This window comes from Oncorhynchus gorbuscha, unplaced genomic scaffold (assembly GCF_021184085.1).
Source record: "Oncorhynchus gorbuscha isolate QuinsamMale2020 ecotype Even-year unplaced genomic scaffold, OgorEven_v1.0 Un_scaffold_1390, whole genome shotgun sequence".
In the NCBI taxonomy this organism is placed as follows: Eukaryota; Metazoa; Chordata; class Actinopteri; order Salmoniformes; family Salmonidae; genus Oncorhynchus; species Oncorhynchus gorbuscha.
Window position 1 is genome coordinate 77,469 of NW_025746180.1, and position 16,162 is coordinate 93,630.

The window sequence follows — 16,162 nt, forward strand, 5'->3', positions numbered from 1 at the left end:
TTGTAATGGCTGTGTTGTCTGTATTACTATAATGATGTACTGTGATAATGGCTGTGGTGTCTGTATTACTATAATAATGTACTGTTGTAATGGCTGTGTTGTCTGTATTACTATAATAATGTACTGTGATAATGTCTGTATTACTATAATAATGTACTGTGATAATGGCTGTGTTGTCTGTATTACTATAATAATGTACTGTTGTAATGGCTGTGTTGTCTGTATTACTGACTAATCAGTATGTCTTGTGTCTGCTGTAGAATGGCTTCACTCCTCTGTACATGGCTGTGTTGTCTGTATTACTATAATAATGTACTGTGATAATGGCTGTGTTGTCTGTATTACTATAATAATGTACTGTTGTAATGGCTGTGTTGTCTGTATTACTATAATAATGTACTGTTGTAATGGCTGTGTTGTCTGTATTACTATAATAATGTACTGTGTGATAATGGCTGTGTTGTCTGTATTACTATAATAATGTACTGTTGTAATGGCTGTGTTGTCTGTATTACTATAATAATGTACTGTTGTAATGGCTGTGTTGTCTGTATTACTGACTAATCAGTATGTCTTGTGTCTGCTGTAGAATGGCTTCACTCCTCTGTACATGGCTGTGTTGTCTGTATTACTATAATAATGTACTGTGATAATGGCTGTGTTGTCTGTATTACTATAATAATGTACTGTTGTAATGGCTGTGTTGTCTGTATTACTATAATAATGTACTGTTGTAATGGCTGTGTTGTCTGTATTACTATAATAATGTACTGTTGTAATGGCTGTGTTGTCTGTATTACTATAATAATGTACTGTGTGATAATGGCTGTGTTGTCTGTATTACTATAATAATGTACTGTTGTAATGGCTGTGTTGTCTGTATTACTATAATAATGTACTGTTGTAATGGCTGTGTTGTCTGTATTACTGACTAATCAGTATGTCTTGTGTCTGCTGTAGAATGGCTTCACTCCTCTGTACATGGCTGTGTTGTCTGTATTACTATAATAATGTACTGCGATAATGGCTGTGTTGTCTGTATTACTATAATAATGTACTGTTGTAATGGCTGTGTTGTCTGTATTACTATAATAATGTACTGTTGTAATGGCTGTGTTGTCTGTATTACTATAATAATGTACTGTTGTAATGGCTGTGTTGTCTGTATTACTATAATAATGTACTATGATAATGGCTGTGTTGTCTGTATTACTATAATAATGTACTGTTGTAATGGCTGTGTTGTCTGTATTACTATAATAATGTACTGTTGTAATGGCTGTGTTGTCTGTATTACTGACTAATCAGTATGTCTTGTGTCTGCTGTAGAATGGCTTCACTCCTCTGTACATGGCTGCTCAGGAGAATCATCAGAAGGTGGTCAGATACCTGCTGGACCATGGCTCCACACAGGGCATCGCTACAGAGGTCAGTATTCTAGACTGACCCTATAACCCTTCTACTCTTCATACTAACTCACTACACAGGGCATCACTACAGAGGTCAGTATTCTAGAACGACCCTATAACCCTTCTACTCTTCATACTAACTCACTACACAGGGCATCGCTACAGAGGTCAGTATTCTAGACCGACCCTATAACCCTTCTACTTTTCATACTAACTCACTACACAGGGCATCACTACAGAGGTCAGTATTCTAGACCGACCCTATAACCCTTCTACTCATTACATTACATTTACATTTAAGTCATTTAGCAGACGCTCTTATCCAGAGCGACTTACAAATTGGTGCATTCACCTTATGACATCCAGTGGAACAGTCACTTTACAATAGTGCATCTAAATCTTAAAGGGGGGGGGGGATACTTATCCTATCCTAGGTATTCCTTAAAGAGGTGGGGTTTCAGGTGTCTCCGGAAGGTGGTGATTGACTCCGCTGTCCTGGCGTCATGAGGGAGTTTGTTCCACCATTGGGGGGCCAGAGCAGCGAACAGTTTTGACTGGGCTGAGCGGGAGCTGTACTTCCTCAGTGGTAGGGAGGCGACACAGGCCAGAGATGGATGAACGCAGTGCCCTTGTTTGGGTGTAGGGCCTGATCAGAGCCTGGAGGTACTGAGGTGCCGTTCCCCTCACAGCTCCGTAGGCAAGCACCATGGTCTTGTAGCGGATGCGAGCTTCAACTGGAAGCCAGTGGAGAGAACGGAGGAGCGGGGTGACGTGAGAGAACTTGGGAAGGTTGAACACCAGACGGGCTGCGGCGTTCTGGATGAGTTGAAGGGGTTTAATGGCACAGGCAGGGAGCCCAGCCAACAGCGAGTTGCAGTAATCCAGACGGGAGATGACAAGTGCCTGGATTAGGACCTGCGCCGCTTCCTGTGTGAGGCAGGGTCGTACTCTGCGGATGTTGTAGAGCATGAACCTACAGGAACGGGCCACCGCCTTGATGTTGGTTGAGAACGACAGGGTGTTGTCCAGGATCACACCAAGGTTCTTAGCGCTCTGGGAGGAGGACACAATGGAGTTGTCAACCGTGATGGCGAGATCATGGAACGGGCAGTCCTTCCCCGGGAGGAAGAGCAGCTCCGTCTTGCCGATGTTCAGCTTGAGGTGGTGATCCGTCATCCACACTGATATGTCTGCCAGACATGCAGAGATGCGATTCGCCACCTGGTCATCAGAAGGGGGAAAGGAGAAGATTAGTTGTGTGTCGTCTGCATAGCAATGATAGGAGAGACCATGTGAGGTTATGACAGAGCCAAGTGACTTGGTGTATAGCGAGAATAGGAGAGGGCCTAGAACAGAGCCCTGGGGGACACCAGTGGTGAGAGCGCGTGGTGAGGAGACAGATTCTCGCCACGCCACCTGGTAGGAGCGACCTGTCAGGTAGGACGCAATCCAAGCGTGGGCCGCGCCGGAGATGCCCAACTCGGAGAGGGTGGAGAGGAGGATCTGATGGTTCACAGTATCGAAGGCAGCCGATAGATCTAGAAGGATGAGAGCAGAGGAGAGAGAGTTAGCTTTAGCAGTGCGGAGCGCCTCCGTGATACAGAGGAGAGCAGTCTCAGTTGAATGACTAGTCTTGAAACCTGACTGATTTGGATCAAGAAGGTCATTCAGAGAGAGATAGCGGGAGAGCTGGCCAAGGACGGCACGTTCAAGAGTTTTGGAGAGAAAAGAAAGAAGAGATACTGGTCTGTAATTGGTGACATCGGAGGGATCGAGTGTAGGTTTTTTCAGAAGGGGTGCAACTCTCGCTCTCTTGAAGACGGAAGGGACGTAGCCAGAGGTCAGTGATGAGTTGATGAGCGAGGTGAGGTAAGGGAGAAGGTCTCCGGAAATGGTCTGGAGAAGAGGGGAGGGGATAGGGTCAAGCAGGCAGGTTGTTGGGCGGCCGGCCGTCACAAGACGCGAGATTTCATCTGGAGAGAGAGGGGAGAAAGAGGTCAGAGCACAGGGTAGGGCAGTGTGAGCAGAACCAGCGGTGTCGTTTGACTTAGCAAACGAGGATCGGATGTCGTCGACCTTCTTTTCAAAATGGTTGACGAAGTCGTCTGCAGAGAGGGAGGAGGGGGGGGGGGGAGGATTCAGGAGGGAGGAGAAGGTGGCAAAGAGCTTCCTAGGGTTAGAGGCAGATGCTTGGAATTTAGCGTGGTAGAAAGTGGCTTTAGCAGCAGAGACAGAGGAGGAAAATGTAGAGAGGAGGGAGTGAAAGGATGCCAGGTCCGCAGGGAGGCGAGTTTTCCTCCATTTCCGCTCGGCTGCCCGGAGCCCTGTTCTGTGAGCTCGCAATGGGTCATCGAGCCACGGAGCGGGAGGGGAGGACCGAGCCGGCCTGGAGGATAGGGGACATAGAGTGTCAAAGGATGCAGAGAGGGAGGAGAGGAGGGTTGAGGAGGCAGAATCAGGAGATAGGTTGGAGAAGGTTTGATAGGATGGAAGAGGAGAGAGTAGCGGGGGAGAGAGAGCGAAGGTTGGGACGGCGCGATACCATCCGAGTAGGGGCAGTGTGGGAGGTGTTGGATGAGAGCGAGAGGGAAAAGGATACAAGGTAGTGGTCGGAGACTTGGAGGGGAGTTGCAATGAGGTTAGTGGAAGAACAGCATCTAGTATCAAATCAAATCAAATCAAATCAAATTTATTTATATAGCCCTTCGTACATCAGCTGATATCTCAAAGTGCTGTACAGAAACCCAGCCTAAAACCCCAAACAGCAAACAATGCAGGTGTAAAAGCACGGTGGCTAGGAAAAACTCCCTAGAAAGGCCAAAACCTAGGAAGAAACCTAGAGAGGAACCGGGCTATGTGGGGTGGCCAGTCCTCTTCTGGCTGTGCCGGGTAGAGATTATAACAGAACATGACCAAGATGTTCAAATGTTCATAAATGACCAGCATGGTCAAATAATAATAAGGCAGAACAGTTGAAACTGGAGCAGCAGCACAGTCAGATGGACTGGGGACAGCAAGGAGCCATCATGTCAGGTAGTCCTGGGGCACGGTCCTAGGGCTCAGGTCAGTTGAAACTGGAGCAGGAGCATGGCCAGGTGGACTGGGGACAGCAAGGAGTCCTCATGTCAGGTAGTCCTGGGACATGGTCCTGGGGCCCAGGCCAGTTGAAACTGGAGCAGCAGCATGGCCAGGTGGACTGGGGACAGCAAGGAGTCATCATGTCAGGTAGTCCTGGGGCATGGTTCTAGGGCTCAGGTCCTCCGAGAGAGAGAAAGAAAGAGAGAAGGAGAGAATTAGAGAACGCACACTTAGATTTACACAGGACACCGAATAGGACAGGAGAAGTACTCCAGATAAACAAACTGACCCTAGCCCCCGACACATAAACTACTAGTAAAGATGAGGTCGAGCGTATTGCCTGCCTTGTGAGTAGGGGGGGAAGGTGAGAGGGTGAGGTCAAAAGAGGAGAGGAGTGGAAAGAAGGAGGCAGAGAGGAATGAGTCAAAGGTAGACGTGGGGAGGTTAAAGTCGCCCAGAACTGTGAGAGGTGAGCCGTCCTCAGGAAAGGAGCTTATCAAGGCATCAAGCTCATTGATGAACTCTCCGAGGGAACCTGGAGGGCGATAAATGATAAGGATGTTAAGCTTGAAAGGGCTGGTAACTGTGACAGCATGGAATTCAAAGGAGGCGATAGACAGATGGGTAAGGGGAGAAAGAGAGAATGACCACTTGGGAGAGATGAGGATCCCGGTGCCACCACCCCGCTGACCAGAAGCTCTCGGGGTGTGCGGGAACACGTGGGCGGACGAAGAGAGAGCAGTAGGAGTAGCAGTGTTGTCTGTGGTGATCCATGTTTCCGTCAGTGCCAAGAAGTCGAGGGACTGGAGGGAGGCATAGGCTGAGATGAACTCTGCCTTGTTGACCGCAGATCGGCAATTCCAGAGGCTACCGGAGACCTGGAACTCCACGTGGGTCGTGCGCGCTGGGACCACCAGATTAGGGTGGCCGCGGCCACGCGGTGTGGAGCGTTTGTATGGTCTGTGCAGAGAGGAGAGAACAGGGATAAACAGACACATAGTTAACAGGCTACAGAAGAGGCTACGCTAATGCAAAGGAGATTGGAATGACAAGTGGACTACACGTCTCGAATGTTCAGAAAGTTAAGCTACGTAGCAAGAATCTTATTGACTAAAATTATTAAAAAGATACAGTACTGCTGAAGTAGGCTAGCTGGCAGTGGGTGCGTTGTTGACACTACACTAATCAAGTCGTTCCGTTGCGTGTGATAGTTTCTACAGTGCTGCTATTCGGGGGCTAGCTGGCTGGCTAGTAGTGTTGTTTACGTTACGTTGCGTTAAAAGAACGACAATAGCTGGCTAGCTAACCTAGAAAATCGCTAGCTCTAGGCTACACAATTATCTTTGATACAAAGACGGCTATGTAGCTAGCTATGTAGCTAGCTACGATCAAACAAATCAAACCGTTGTACTGTAATGAAATGAAATGAAAATGTGATACTACCTGTGAAACCGGGTTGTTGAGTTCTATTCAGAAGACGTTGGCTAGCGTTGGCTAGCTGTTGGCTAGCTAGCAGAGTCTCCTACGTTAAGGACGACAAATAGCTGGCTAGCTAACCTGGGGGTAAATTAAGATGATCACTCTAAGACTACACACTCTAAACCTAAACAACACAATTATCTTGGAACGAAGATACGAAGACAGCAAAGACAGCTATGTAGCTAGCTAACACTACACTGATCAAGTCGTTCAGTTGAGTGTAATAGTTTTACCAGTGCAGCTAATCAGTGGACGTTAGCTAGCTGGCTAGTGTAAACTACGTTAGGATGTTAAAACGATAGTTACGCAATTATCTTTGATACAAAGACGGCTATGTAGCTAGCTGAGAAGACCGTTGTGCTATAATGAAATGTAAAAAGTTATACTACCTGCAGGAGCTGTATAAGCGCCGATGCGACCACTCGCTCCAAACCGGAATTGCCCTCGGTCAGCTTTTCTTTACGTAAACCATGATATGCACAAATTAAGCTTTTAGAGGACCTTGGAGAAAGATGTATTATACCAGCAGAACGGCATTCCAACTGCCTGTGGCAACATCAAGCCATCCATAATACACGCTGTAGAAACAACCGGGAAACAAACTCACTTGAGATGCCAACTCACTACACAGGGCATCACTACAGAGGTCAGTATTCTAGACCGACCCTATTTATTTTTTATTTTTTATTTCACCTTTATTTAACCAGGTAACCAACCATTTGCAACTGCGACCTGGCCAAGATAAAGCATAGCAGTGTGAACAGACAACACAGAGTTACACATAACCCTTCTACTAACTCACTACACAGGGCATGGGGGACTGTATCATAGTGATATTAAACCATGGGGCTGTATAATAGTGATGTTAAACCATGGGGCTGTATAATAGTGATATTAAACCATGGGGCTGTATAATAGTGATATTAAACCATGGTACTGTATAATAGTGATGTTAAACCATGGGGCTGTATAATAGTGATATTAAACCATGGGGCTGTATAATAGTGATATTAAACCATGGGGCTGTATAATAGTGATATTAAACCATGGGGCTGTATAATAGTGATGTTAAACCATGGGGCTGTATAATAGTGATGTTAAACCATGGGGCTGTATAACAGTGGTATTAAACCATGGGGCTGTATAATAGTGATATTAAACCATGGGGCTGTATAATAGTGATGTTAAACTATGGGGCTGTATAATAGTGATATTAAACTATGGGGCTGTATAATAGTGGTATTAAACCATGGGGCTGTATAATAGTGATGTTAAACCATGGTGGGGCTGTATAATAGTGATATTAAACCATGGGGCTGTATAATAGTGATATTAAACCATGGGGCTGTATAATAGTGATGTTAAACCATGGTGGGGCTGTATAATAGTGATGTTAAACCATGGTGGGGCTGTATAATAGTGATATTAAACCATGGGGCTGTATAATAGTGATATTAAACCATGGGGCTGTATAATAGTGATATTAAACCATGGTACTAGAGAGGGTTGGAGAGGCAACTGAAACAGTGAAGGAACAAGGATGTCAGTCACTCAATCTGTAAAGTGTAGTTCCCATGTTTCATGAGCTGAAATGAAAAATCCCACAAATGTTCCATACGGCCTGTCTCCCCGGTGGGTGGGCCTGTCTCCGCAGTGGGTGGGCCTGTCTCCCCGGTGGGTGGGCCTGTCTCCCCAGTGGGTAGGCCTGTCTCCCCGGTGGGTGGGCCTGTCTCCCCGGTGGGTGGGCCTGTCTCCCCAGTGGGTGGGCCTGTCTCCCCAGTGGGTGGGCCTGTCTCCCCGGTGGGTGGGCCTGTCTCCGCAGTGGGTGGGCCTGTCTCCCCAGTGGGTGGGCCTGTCTCCGCAGTGGGTGGGCCTGTCTCCCCAGTGGGTGGGCCTGTCTCCCCGGTGGGTGGGCCTGTCTCCGCAGTGGGTGGGCCTGTCTCCCCGGTGGGTGGGCCTGTCTGCCAAGTGGCTGCACCCCTGCTCAATCATGTGAAATCCATAGATTTGGGCCTCGTGAATTTACTTCAATTGGCTGATTTCCTCATATGATCTGTCACTCAGTAAAATGGTAGACATTGTTGCATGTTGCGGTTCTATTTTTGTTCATTGTAATATTGTTAGAATACTGCACAGCAACAGCCCCCGATGACAACCCCCCTCACTGCTGCTAGTGTTCTGGTAGTCTTATAAGAGGTAGTACCGTACAGTGTTGGGGTCAGAGGTCAGGGTTAGTATTGCAGTATGGTATAGTATATATATTGACTGTTATCTCTACTGTAGGATGGCTTCATGCCCTGGCGGTGGTGTTGCAGTATGGTATAGTATATATAGTGACTGTTATCTCTACTGTAGGATGGCTTCACCCCCTGGCGGTGGTGTTGCAGTATGGTATAGTATATATAGTGACTGTTATCTCTACTGTAGGATGGCTTCACGCCCCTGGCGGTGGCGTTGCTGTATGGTATAGTATATATAGTGACTGTTATCTCTACTGTAGGATGGCTTCACGCCCCTTGCGGTGGCGTTGCAGCAGGGACATGAACAGGTGGTCTCTCTGCTCCTGGAGAATGACACTAAAGGAAAGGTCCGGCTCCCGGCGCTCCACATCGCCGCGCGGAAGGACGACACCAAGGCTGCTGCCCTGCTGCTCCAGATCGACCACAACGCAGATGTCGAGTCCAAGGTACCACACAGACAGCGCACCAATCACTAGTCCTTTATCTGCACTCTGACCAGAGGGCTATCCTAGGAATCAGGTTTAAGGAGTTAGCCAGGTAACTCAGAACGAACCTGCTCCAGGGCAGGCTAACTCAGGGCTAACTCCACTATCCTGCATTCAGAACTAACCAGCTCCAGGGCAGGCTAACTCAGGGCTAACTCCGCTATCCTGCATTCAGAACTAACCAGCTCCAGGGCAGGCTAACTCAGGGCTAACTCCACTATCCTGCATTCAGAACTAACCTGCTCCAGGGCAGGCTAACTCAGGGCTAACCAGCTCCAGGGCAGGCTAACTCAGGGCTAACTCCACTATCCTGCATTCAGAACTAACCTGCTCCAGGGCAGGCTAACTCAGGGCTAACTCCACTATCCTGCATTCAGAACTAACCTGCTCCAGGGCAGGCTAACTCCACTATCCTGCATTCAGAACTAACCTGCTCCAGGGCAGGCTAACTCAGGGCTAACCTGCTCCAGGGCAGGCTAACTCAGGGCTAACTCCACTATCCTGAATTCAGAACTAACCTGCTCCAGGGCAGGCGAACTCAGGGCTAACTCCACTATCCTGCATTCAGAACTAACCTGCTCCAGGGCAGGCTAACTCAGGGCTAACTCCACTATCCTGCATTCAGAACTAACCTGCTCCAGGGCAGGCTAACTCCACTATCCTGCATTCAGAACTAACCTGCTCCAGGGCAGGCTAACTCCACTATCCTGCATTCAGAACTAACCTGCTCCAGGGCAGGCTAACTCAGGGCTAACCTGCTCCAGGGCAGGCTAACTCAGGGCTAACTCCACTATCCTGAATTCAGAACTAACCTGCTCCAGGGCAGGCTAACTTAGGGCTAACCTGCTCCAGGGCAGGCTAACTCAGGGCTAACTCCACTATCCTGAATTCAGAACTAACCTGCTCCAGGGCAGGCTAACTCAGGGCTAACTCCACTATCCTGAATTCAGAACTAACCTGCTCCAGGGAAGGCTAACTCAGGGCTAACTCCACTATCCTGCATTCAGAACTAACCTGCTCCAGGGCAGGCTAACTCAGGGCTAACTCCACTATCCTGAATTCAGAACTAACCTGCTCCAGGGCAGGCTAACTTAGGGCTAACCTGCTCCAGGGCAGGCTAACTTAGGGCTAACTCCATTTATCCTGAATGAAGTGTCTGAGCTAAATCAGAGTCCCTCCTTCTCGCAAAGATTGCGTCATCAGCCCCTTCATTTGAGGAAGAAAACAATATAAAATCAATCAAATGTATTTATAAAGCCCTTCTTACATCGGCTGATATCTCAAAGTGCTGTACAGAAACCCAGCCTAAAACCCCAAACAGGAAGCAATGCAGATGTAGAAGCACGGTGGCTAGGAAAAACTCCCTAGAAAGGCCAAAACCTAGGAAGAAACCTAGAGAGGAACCAGGCTATGTGGGGTGGCCAGTCCTCTTCTGGCTGTGCCGGGTGGAGATTATAACAGAACATGGCCAAGATGTTCAAATGTTCATAGATGACCAGCATGGTCAGATAATAATAATAATAATCACAGTGGTTGTAGAGGGTGCAACAGGTCAGCACCTCAGGAGTAAATGTTTTTTTAAATATTAAAATACCTATCACACTATTTAGTAATTTATTTTGATTTATTCATATAACCTTTATTTAGGCAAGTCAATTAAGCACAAATTGTTATTTACAATGACAGCCTACCGGGAACAGCGGGTTAACTACCATGTTCAGGGGCAGAACGACAGATTTTTACCTTGTCAGCTTGGTGATTCAATCCAGCAACGTTTTGGTTAGTGGCCCAACACTCTAACCACTAGGCTACCTGCTGGTTAGTGGCCCAACACTCTAACCACTAGGCTACCACTGGTTAGTGGCCCAACACTCTAATCACTAGGCTACCTGCTGGTTAGTGGCCCAACACTCTAATCACTAGGCTACCACTGGTTAGTGGCCCAACACTCTAACCACTAGGCTACCTGCCACCCCTAGCAATGACTGAATGCATTTGTAACTTTTGTATGACACATACAGTGATTGTGTTTTGTCCTATATTTATATTGTTTTTATTTTTAATCCCAGGCCTCCGACCCCGCAGAAGGCCTTTTGCCTTTTGGTAGGCCGTCATTGTAAATAACAATTTGTGCTTAATTGACTTGCCTAGTTAAATTATGGTTAAATAAAATAAACACATTTACGATACAATTATTTTATTGATAGGAGTGGGATAAAAGGTGCTCAGTCATTAACGATAAGTAATGAAATAAAGACGCCTCTTCTGAAAGCCTATTTCACACCATAGAATGAAAACCTGTCACTCACCCATGGATTGATGTTTCAGCATCGTCTCAATGAAGAGTTCTGCGTTCGACTCTCCATGTGTGACATGCACACGTAGTTACAAGCCTGAAGAGTTCTGCGTTCGACTCTCCATGTGTGACATGCACACGTAGTTACAAGCCTGAAGAGACTCTCCATGTGTGACATGCACACGTAGTTACAAGCCTGAAGAGTTCTGCGTTCGACTCTCCATGTGTGACATGCACACGTAGTTACAAGCCTGAAGAGTTCTGCGTTCGACTCTCCATGTGTGACATGCACACGTAGTTACAAGCCTGAAGAGTTCCTGCTCCATGTGTGACATGCACACGTAGTCGTACAAGCCTGCTACAGTTAGCGAGCAGGCGGACAAGCAATATCCACCGTCGAAGCACGACCTAGAACGTGAAGCTAACTGAAGCTGGTTAGCTTTAGAAAACCCTGAGTAGATATAGCTTTCTTCATAGGATACCACCTCACTGTGGTTGTTGTAGATGTAGTTATTGTGAACTTGAAGGTGCAGAGTTCTGATGTTACTGTTATAGTATAATTTGACTCTGTAGATGTTCTATAATATCAGTATGATGACAAAAGTAGTACCCTGTGTTACTGTGTTCATGTCTGTGGTGTTAATGTTGTGTATCTGACTGTTATCCTGACTGTTATGTTGTTATCGTGACTCTTCCCACCATCGTACAGCATGGTGCAGCCATAGTGTCGTTGTGATGCACTAACCTCCCATTCTCTCCTCTCTTCACCTCTCGCTGGTGTTGCTCTCCCTAGATGATGGTGAATAGGACCACAGAGGTATATTTGGATCTCCTCTACACACTCAACACTCACAGCCCACCACCTCACACCCTGCTGCTAACTTCTGCTGCCTCATCTCTCCTCCCTGTTCCTGCATTGCTTCTTCTGTTATTTTATTTACTGTCTGTCTTGATGCTTTCCAGAAGGGACTAGAAAGTAGCATGACCTCTGACCTCGATGTACTGACAACATGGACTGAGGGTCTCTACAGCTGAGGGGCTGGCTTCCTTTATCCAGTCTCATAAAACCCTTAAGAACTTGGTTAGCATGATGTTAGAGTTGGTTAACATGATGTTAGAGCTGGTTAGCATAATGTTAGAGTTAGTTAGAGCTGGTTAGCATGATGTTAGAGTTGGTTAACATGATGTTAGAGCTGGTTAGCATAATGTTAGAGTTAGTTAGAGCTGGTTAGCATAATGTTAGAGTTGGTTAACACTTGGAGCGCCAATGGCCACTGACATTTAATTTTGTCAATAAAAGATATCCCTCTCCAAAAAAAAGCAACATCAAATAAAATGTTACATGTCACATACACTTGTTTAGCAGATGTTATTGCGGGTGTAGCGTAATGCTTGTGTTTCTAGCTCCAACAGTGCAGTAATATCTAACAAGTAATATCTAACAATACACACAATCTATAGTAAAGGAATGAAATTAAGAATATTTACATATTTGGACGAGCCATGTCAGAGCTGCATAGACTAAGATACAGTAGAATAGAATACAGTATATACATATGAGATGAGTAATGCATAGACTAAGATACAGTAGAATAGAATACAGTATATACATATGAGATGAGTAAAGCATAGACTAAGATACAGTAGAATAGAATACAATATGTACATATGAGATGAGTAATACATAGACTAAGATACAGTAGAATAGAATACAGTATATACATATGAGATGAGTAAGATAGACTAAGATACAGTAAAATAGAATACAGTATATACATATGAGATGAGTAATACATAGACTAAGATACAGTAGAATAGAATACAGTATGTACATATGAGATGAGTAATACAGACTAAGATACAGTAGAATAGAATACAGTATATACATATGAGATGAGTAATACATAGACTAAGATACAGTAAAATAGAATACAGTATATACATATGAGATGAGTAATACATAGACTAAGATACAGTAGAATAGGATAGAATACAGTATATACATATGAGATGAGTAATGCAACATATGTAAACATTATTAAAGTGACTAGTGTTCCATGATTTCTAGTCTATGTATATAGGCAGCAGCCTCTAATGTGCTAGTGATGGCTATTGAACAGTCTGATGGCCATGAGATAGAAGCTGTTTTGTTAGTTTTTTCGGTCTCAGCTTTGATGCACCTGTACTGACCTCGCCTTCTGGATGATAGCAGGGTGAACAGGCAGTGGCTCAGGTGGTTGTTGTCCTTGATGATCTTTTTGGCCTTCCTGTGACATCGGGTGCTGTAGGTGTCCTGGAGGGCAGGTATCTTGCCCCCGGTGATGCGCTGGGAAGGCCGCACCACCCTCTGGAGAGCCCTGTGGTTGCAGGCGGTACAGTTGCCATACCAGGCGGTGATACAGCCTGACAGGATGCTCTCAATTGTGCATCTGTAAAATTTTGTGAGGATTTTAGGTGCCAAGCCACATTTCTTCAGCCTCCTGAAGTTGAAGAGGCGCTGTTGCACCTTCTTCACCATACAGTCTGTGTGGGTGGACCATTTCAGTTTGTCAGTGATGTGTACGCCGAGGAACTTAAAACTTTCCACCTTGTCCACTGCAGTCCCGTCGATGTGGATAGGGGCTGCTCCCTCTGCTGTTTCCTGAAGTCCATGATCAGCCGCTTTGTTTTGTGGATGTTTGGTGGGAGGTTGTTTTCCTGACACCACACTCCGAGTGAACTCACCTCCTCTCTGTAGGCTGTCTTGTCATTGTTGGTAATTAGGCCTACTACTGTTGTGTCGTCTGCAAACTTGATGATTGAGTTGGAGGCGTGCGTGGCCACGCAGTCATGGGTGTACAGGGAGTACAGGTGGGGATTGAGCATGCATCCTTGTGGGGCTCCTGTGTTGAGGATCAGCGATGAGGAGGTGTTGTTTCCTACATTCACCAGCTGGGGGCAGCCTGTCAGTAAGTCCAGGACCCAGTTGCACAGGGCAGGGTTCAGACCCAGGGCCTTGAGCTTAATGATGAACTTGGAGGGTACTATGGTGTTGAATGCTGAGCTGTAGTCAATGAACAGCATTCTTACATAGATATTCCTTTTGTCCAGATGGGATAGGGCAGTGTGCAGGCGATTGTATCGTCTGTGGATCTATTGGGGTGGTAAGCAAATTGAAGTGGGTCTAGGGTGTCAGGTAAGGTAAAGGTGATATGATCCTTGACTAATCTCTCAAATCACTTCATGATGACAGAAGGTGGTGGACATCTTGAAGCATATGGGGACAACAGACTGGGATAGGGAGAGATTGAATATGTCTGTAACACTCCAGCCAGCTGGTCTGCGCATGCTTTGAGGACGTGGCTAGGGATGCCGTCTGGGCCGGCAGCCATGCGAGTGTTAACACGCTTAAATGTCTTACTCACGTTGGCCACGGAGAATGAGAGCCCACAGTTCTTGGTAGTGGGCCGTGTCAGTCGCACTGTGTTATCCTCAAAGCGGGCGAAGAAGGTGTTTAGCTTGTCTCGGAAGCAAGACGTCAGTGTCCGCGATGTGTCGTTTTCCTGTGATTGTCTGTAGACCCTGCCACATACGTCTCATGTCTGAGCCGTTGAAATGAGACTCCACTTTGTCTCTATACTGACGTTTTGCCTGTTTGATTGCCTTACGGAGGAAATAACTACACTGTTTTTATTCGGCCATATTCCCAGGCACCTTGTCATGATTAAATGCGATGGTTCGCGCTTTCAGTTCTCCTCTCCTCTAAAACAAGGCCAGGGTAAGCGCTAGTTAGAGTTTGTTAGCATGATGTTAGAGCTGGTTAACATGATGTTAGACCTGGTTAACATGATGTTAGAGCTGGTTAGAGCTGGTTAACATGATGTTAGACCTGGTTAACGTGATGGTAGAGCTGGTTAGCATAATGTTAGAGTTAGTTAGAGCTGGTTAACATGATGTTAGAGTTGGCTAGAGCTGGTTAACATGATGTTAGAGCTGGTTAGAGCTGGTTAACATGATGTTAGAGTTGGTTTGAGCTGGTTAACATGATGTCAGAGTTGGTTAGAGCTGGTTAACATGAGGTTAGAGTTGGTTAGCGTGGTGTTAGAGTTGGTTAACGTGATGTTAGAGTTGGTTAGCGTGATGTTAGAGTTAGTTAGAGCTGGTTAACATGATGTTAGAGCTGGTTAGAGCTGGTTAACATGATGTTAGAGTTGGCTAGAGCTGGTTAACATGATGTTAGAGTTAGTTAGAGCTGGTTAACATGATGTTAGAGTTGGTTAGAGCTGATGTTAAGATGTTGTTTAGCTGTGATGTTAGAGTTGGTTAGCATGATGTTAGAGTTGGTTAGCGTGATGTTAGAGTTGGTTAACATGATGTTAGAGTTGGTTTGATGTTAGAGCTGGTTAACATGATGTTAGAGCTGGTTAGAGCTGGTTAACATGATGTTAGAGTTGGTTAGCGTGATGTTAGAGTTGGTTACCGTGATGTTAGAGTTGGTTAGTGTGATGTTAGAGTTGTTTACCGTGATGTTAGAGTTGGTTAGAGCTGGTTAGAGTTGGTTAGTGTGATGTTAGAGTTGTTTACCGTGATGTTAGAGTTGGTTAGTGTGATGTTAGAGTTGGTTAGTGTGATGTTAGAGTTGGTCCAATGCCGCTCTGACAAATCCTGTATGTATATATGCTTAATCCATTCCTGACTTAGATTTTGAGAATATGATATTACTTGTTAGATATTACTGCACTGTCGCTCTAGAAGCACAAGCATTTCACTACACCTGCAATAACATCTGTATGTGGCCAATAAAATTAGACTTGATTTGGTTAGCATGATGTTAGAGTTGGTTAACATGATGTTAGAGTTGGTTAACATGATGTTAGAGTTGGTTAACATGATGTTAGAGTTGGTTAGCCATGATTGTAGAGTTGGTTAACATGATGTTAGAGTTGAATAGAGTTGGTTAGCATGATGTTAGAGTTGATTAGCATGATGTTAGAGTTGATTAGCATGATGTTAGAGTTGCTTAACATGATGCTAGAGTTGGTTAGCATGATGTTAGAGTTGGTTAGCCACGATGTTAGAGTTGGGGATGGTGATGATGCAGTAAGTCTGTCTCCTGGCCTCTGTGTCAGCACCACAGGCTGAGTTCTGTGATGAGGTACTGTAAGACACCATTAGACCCCAGGAAGACTAGCGGTT

The 16,162-nt window shown here is 45.8% G+C and overlaps 1 protein-coding gene across 1 annotated transcript in view; it reads left to right on the forward strand.

The window, feature by feature from the left end:
- Window positions 1-16,162, forward strand: part of LOC124022438 (ankyrin-3-like) — a gene marked incomplete at its 3' end in the record, with an annotated part of 124,621 nt that overhangs the window by 51,095 nt on the left and 57,364 nt on the right. Inside the window, 3 exon segments of the mRNA XM_046337363.1 lie at window positions 1,330-1,428; window positions 8,467-8,652; window positions 11,781-11,804. Of these exon segments, the coding sequence (XP_046193319.1) occupies window positions 1,330-1,428; window positions 8,467-8,652; window positions 11,781-11,804 (309 nt within the window).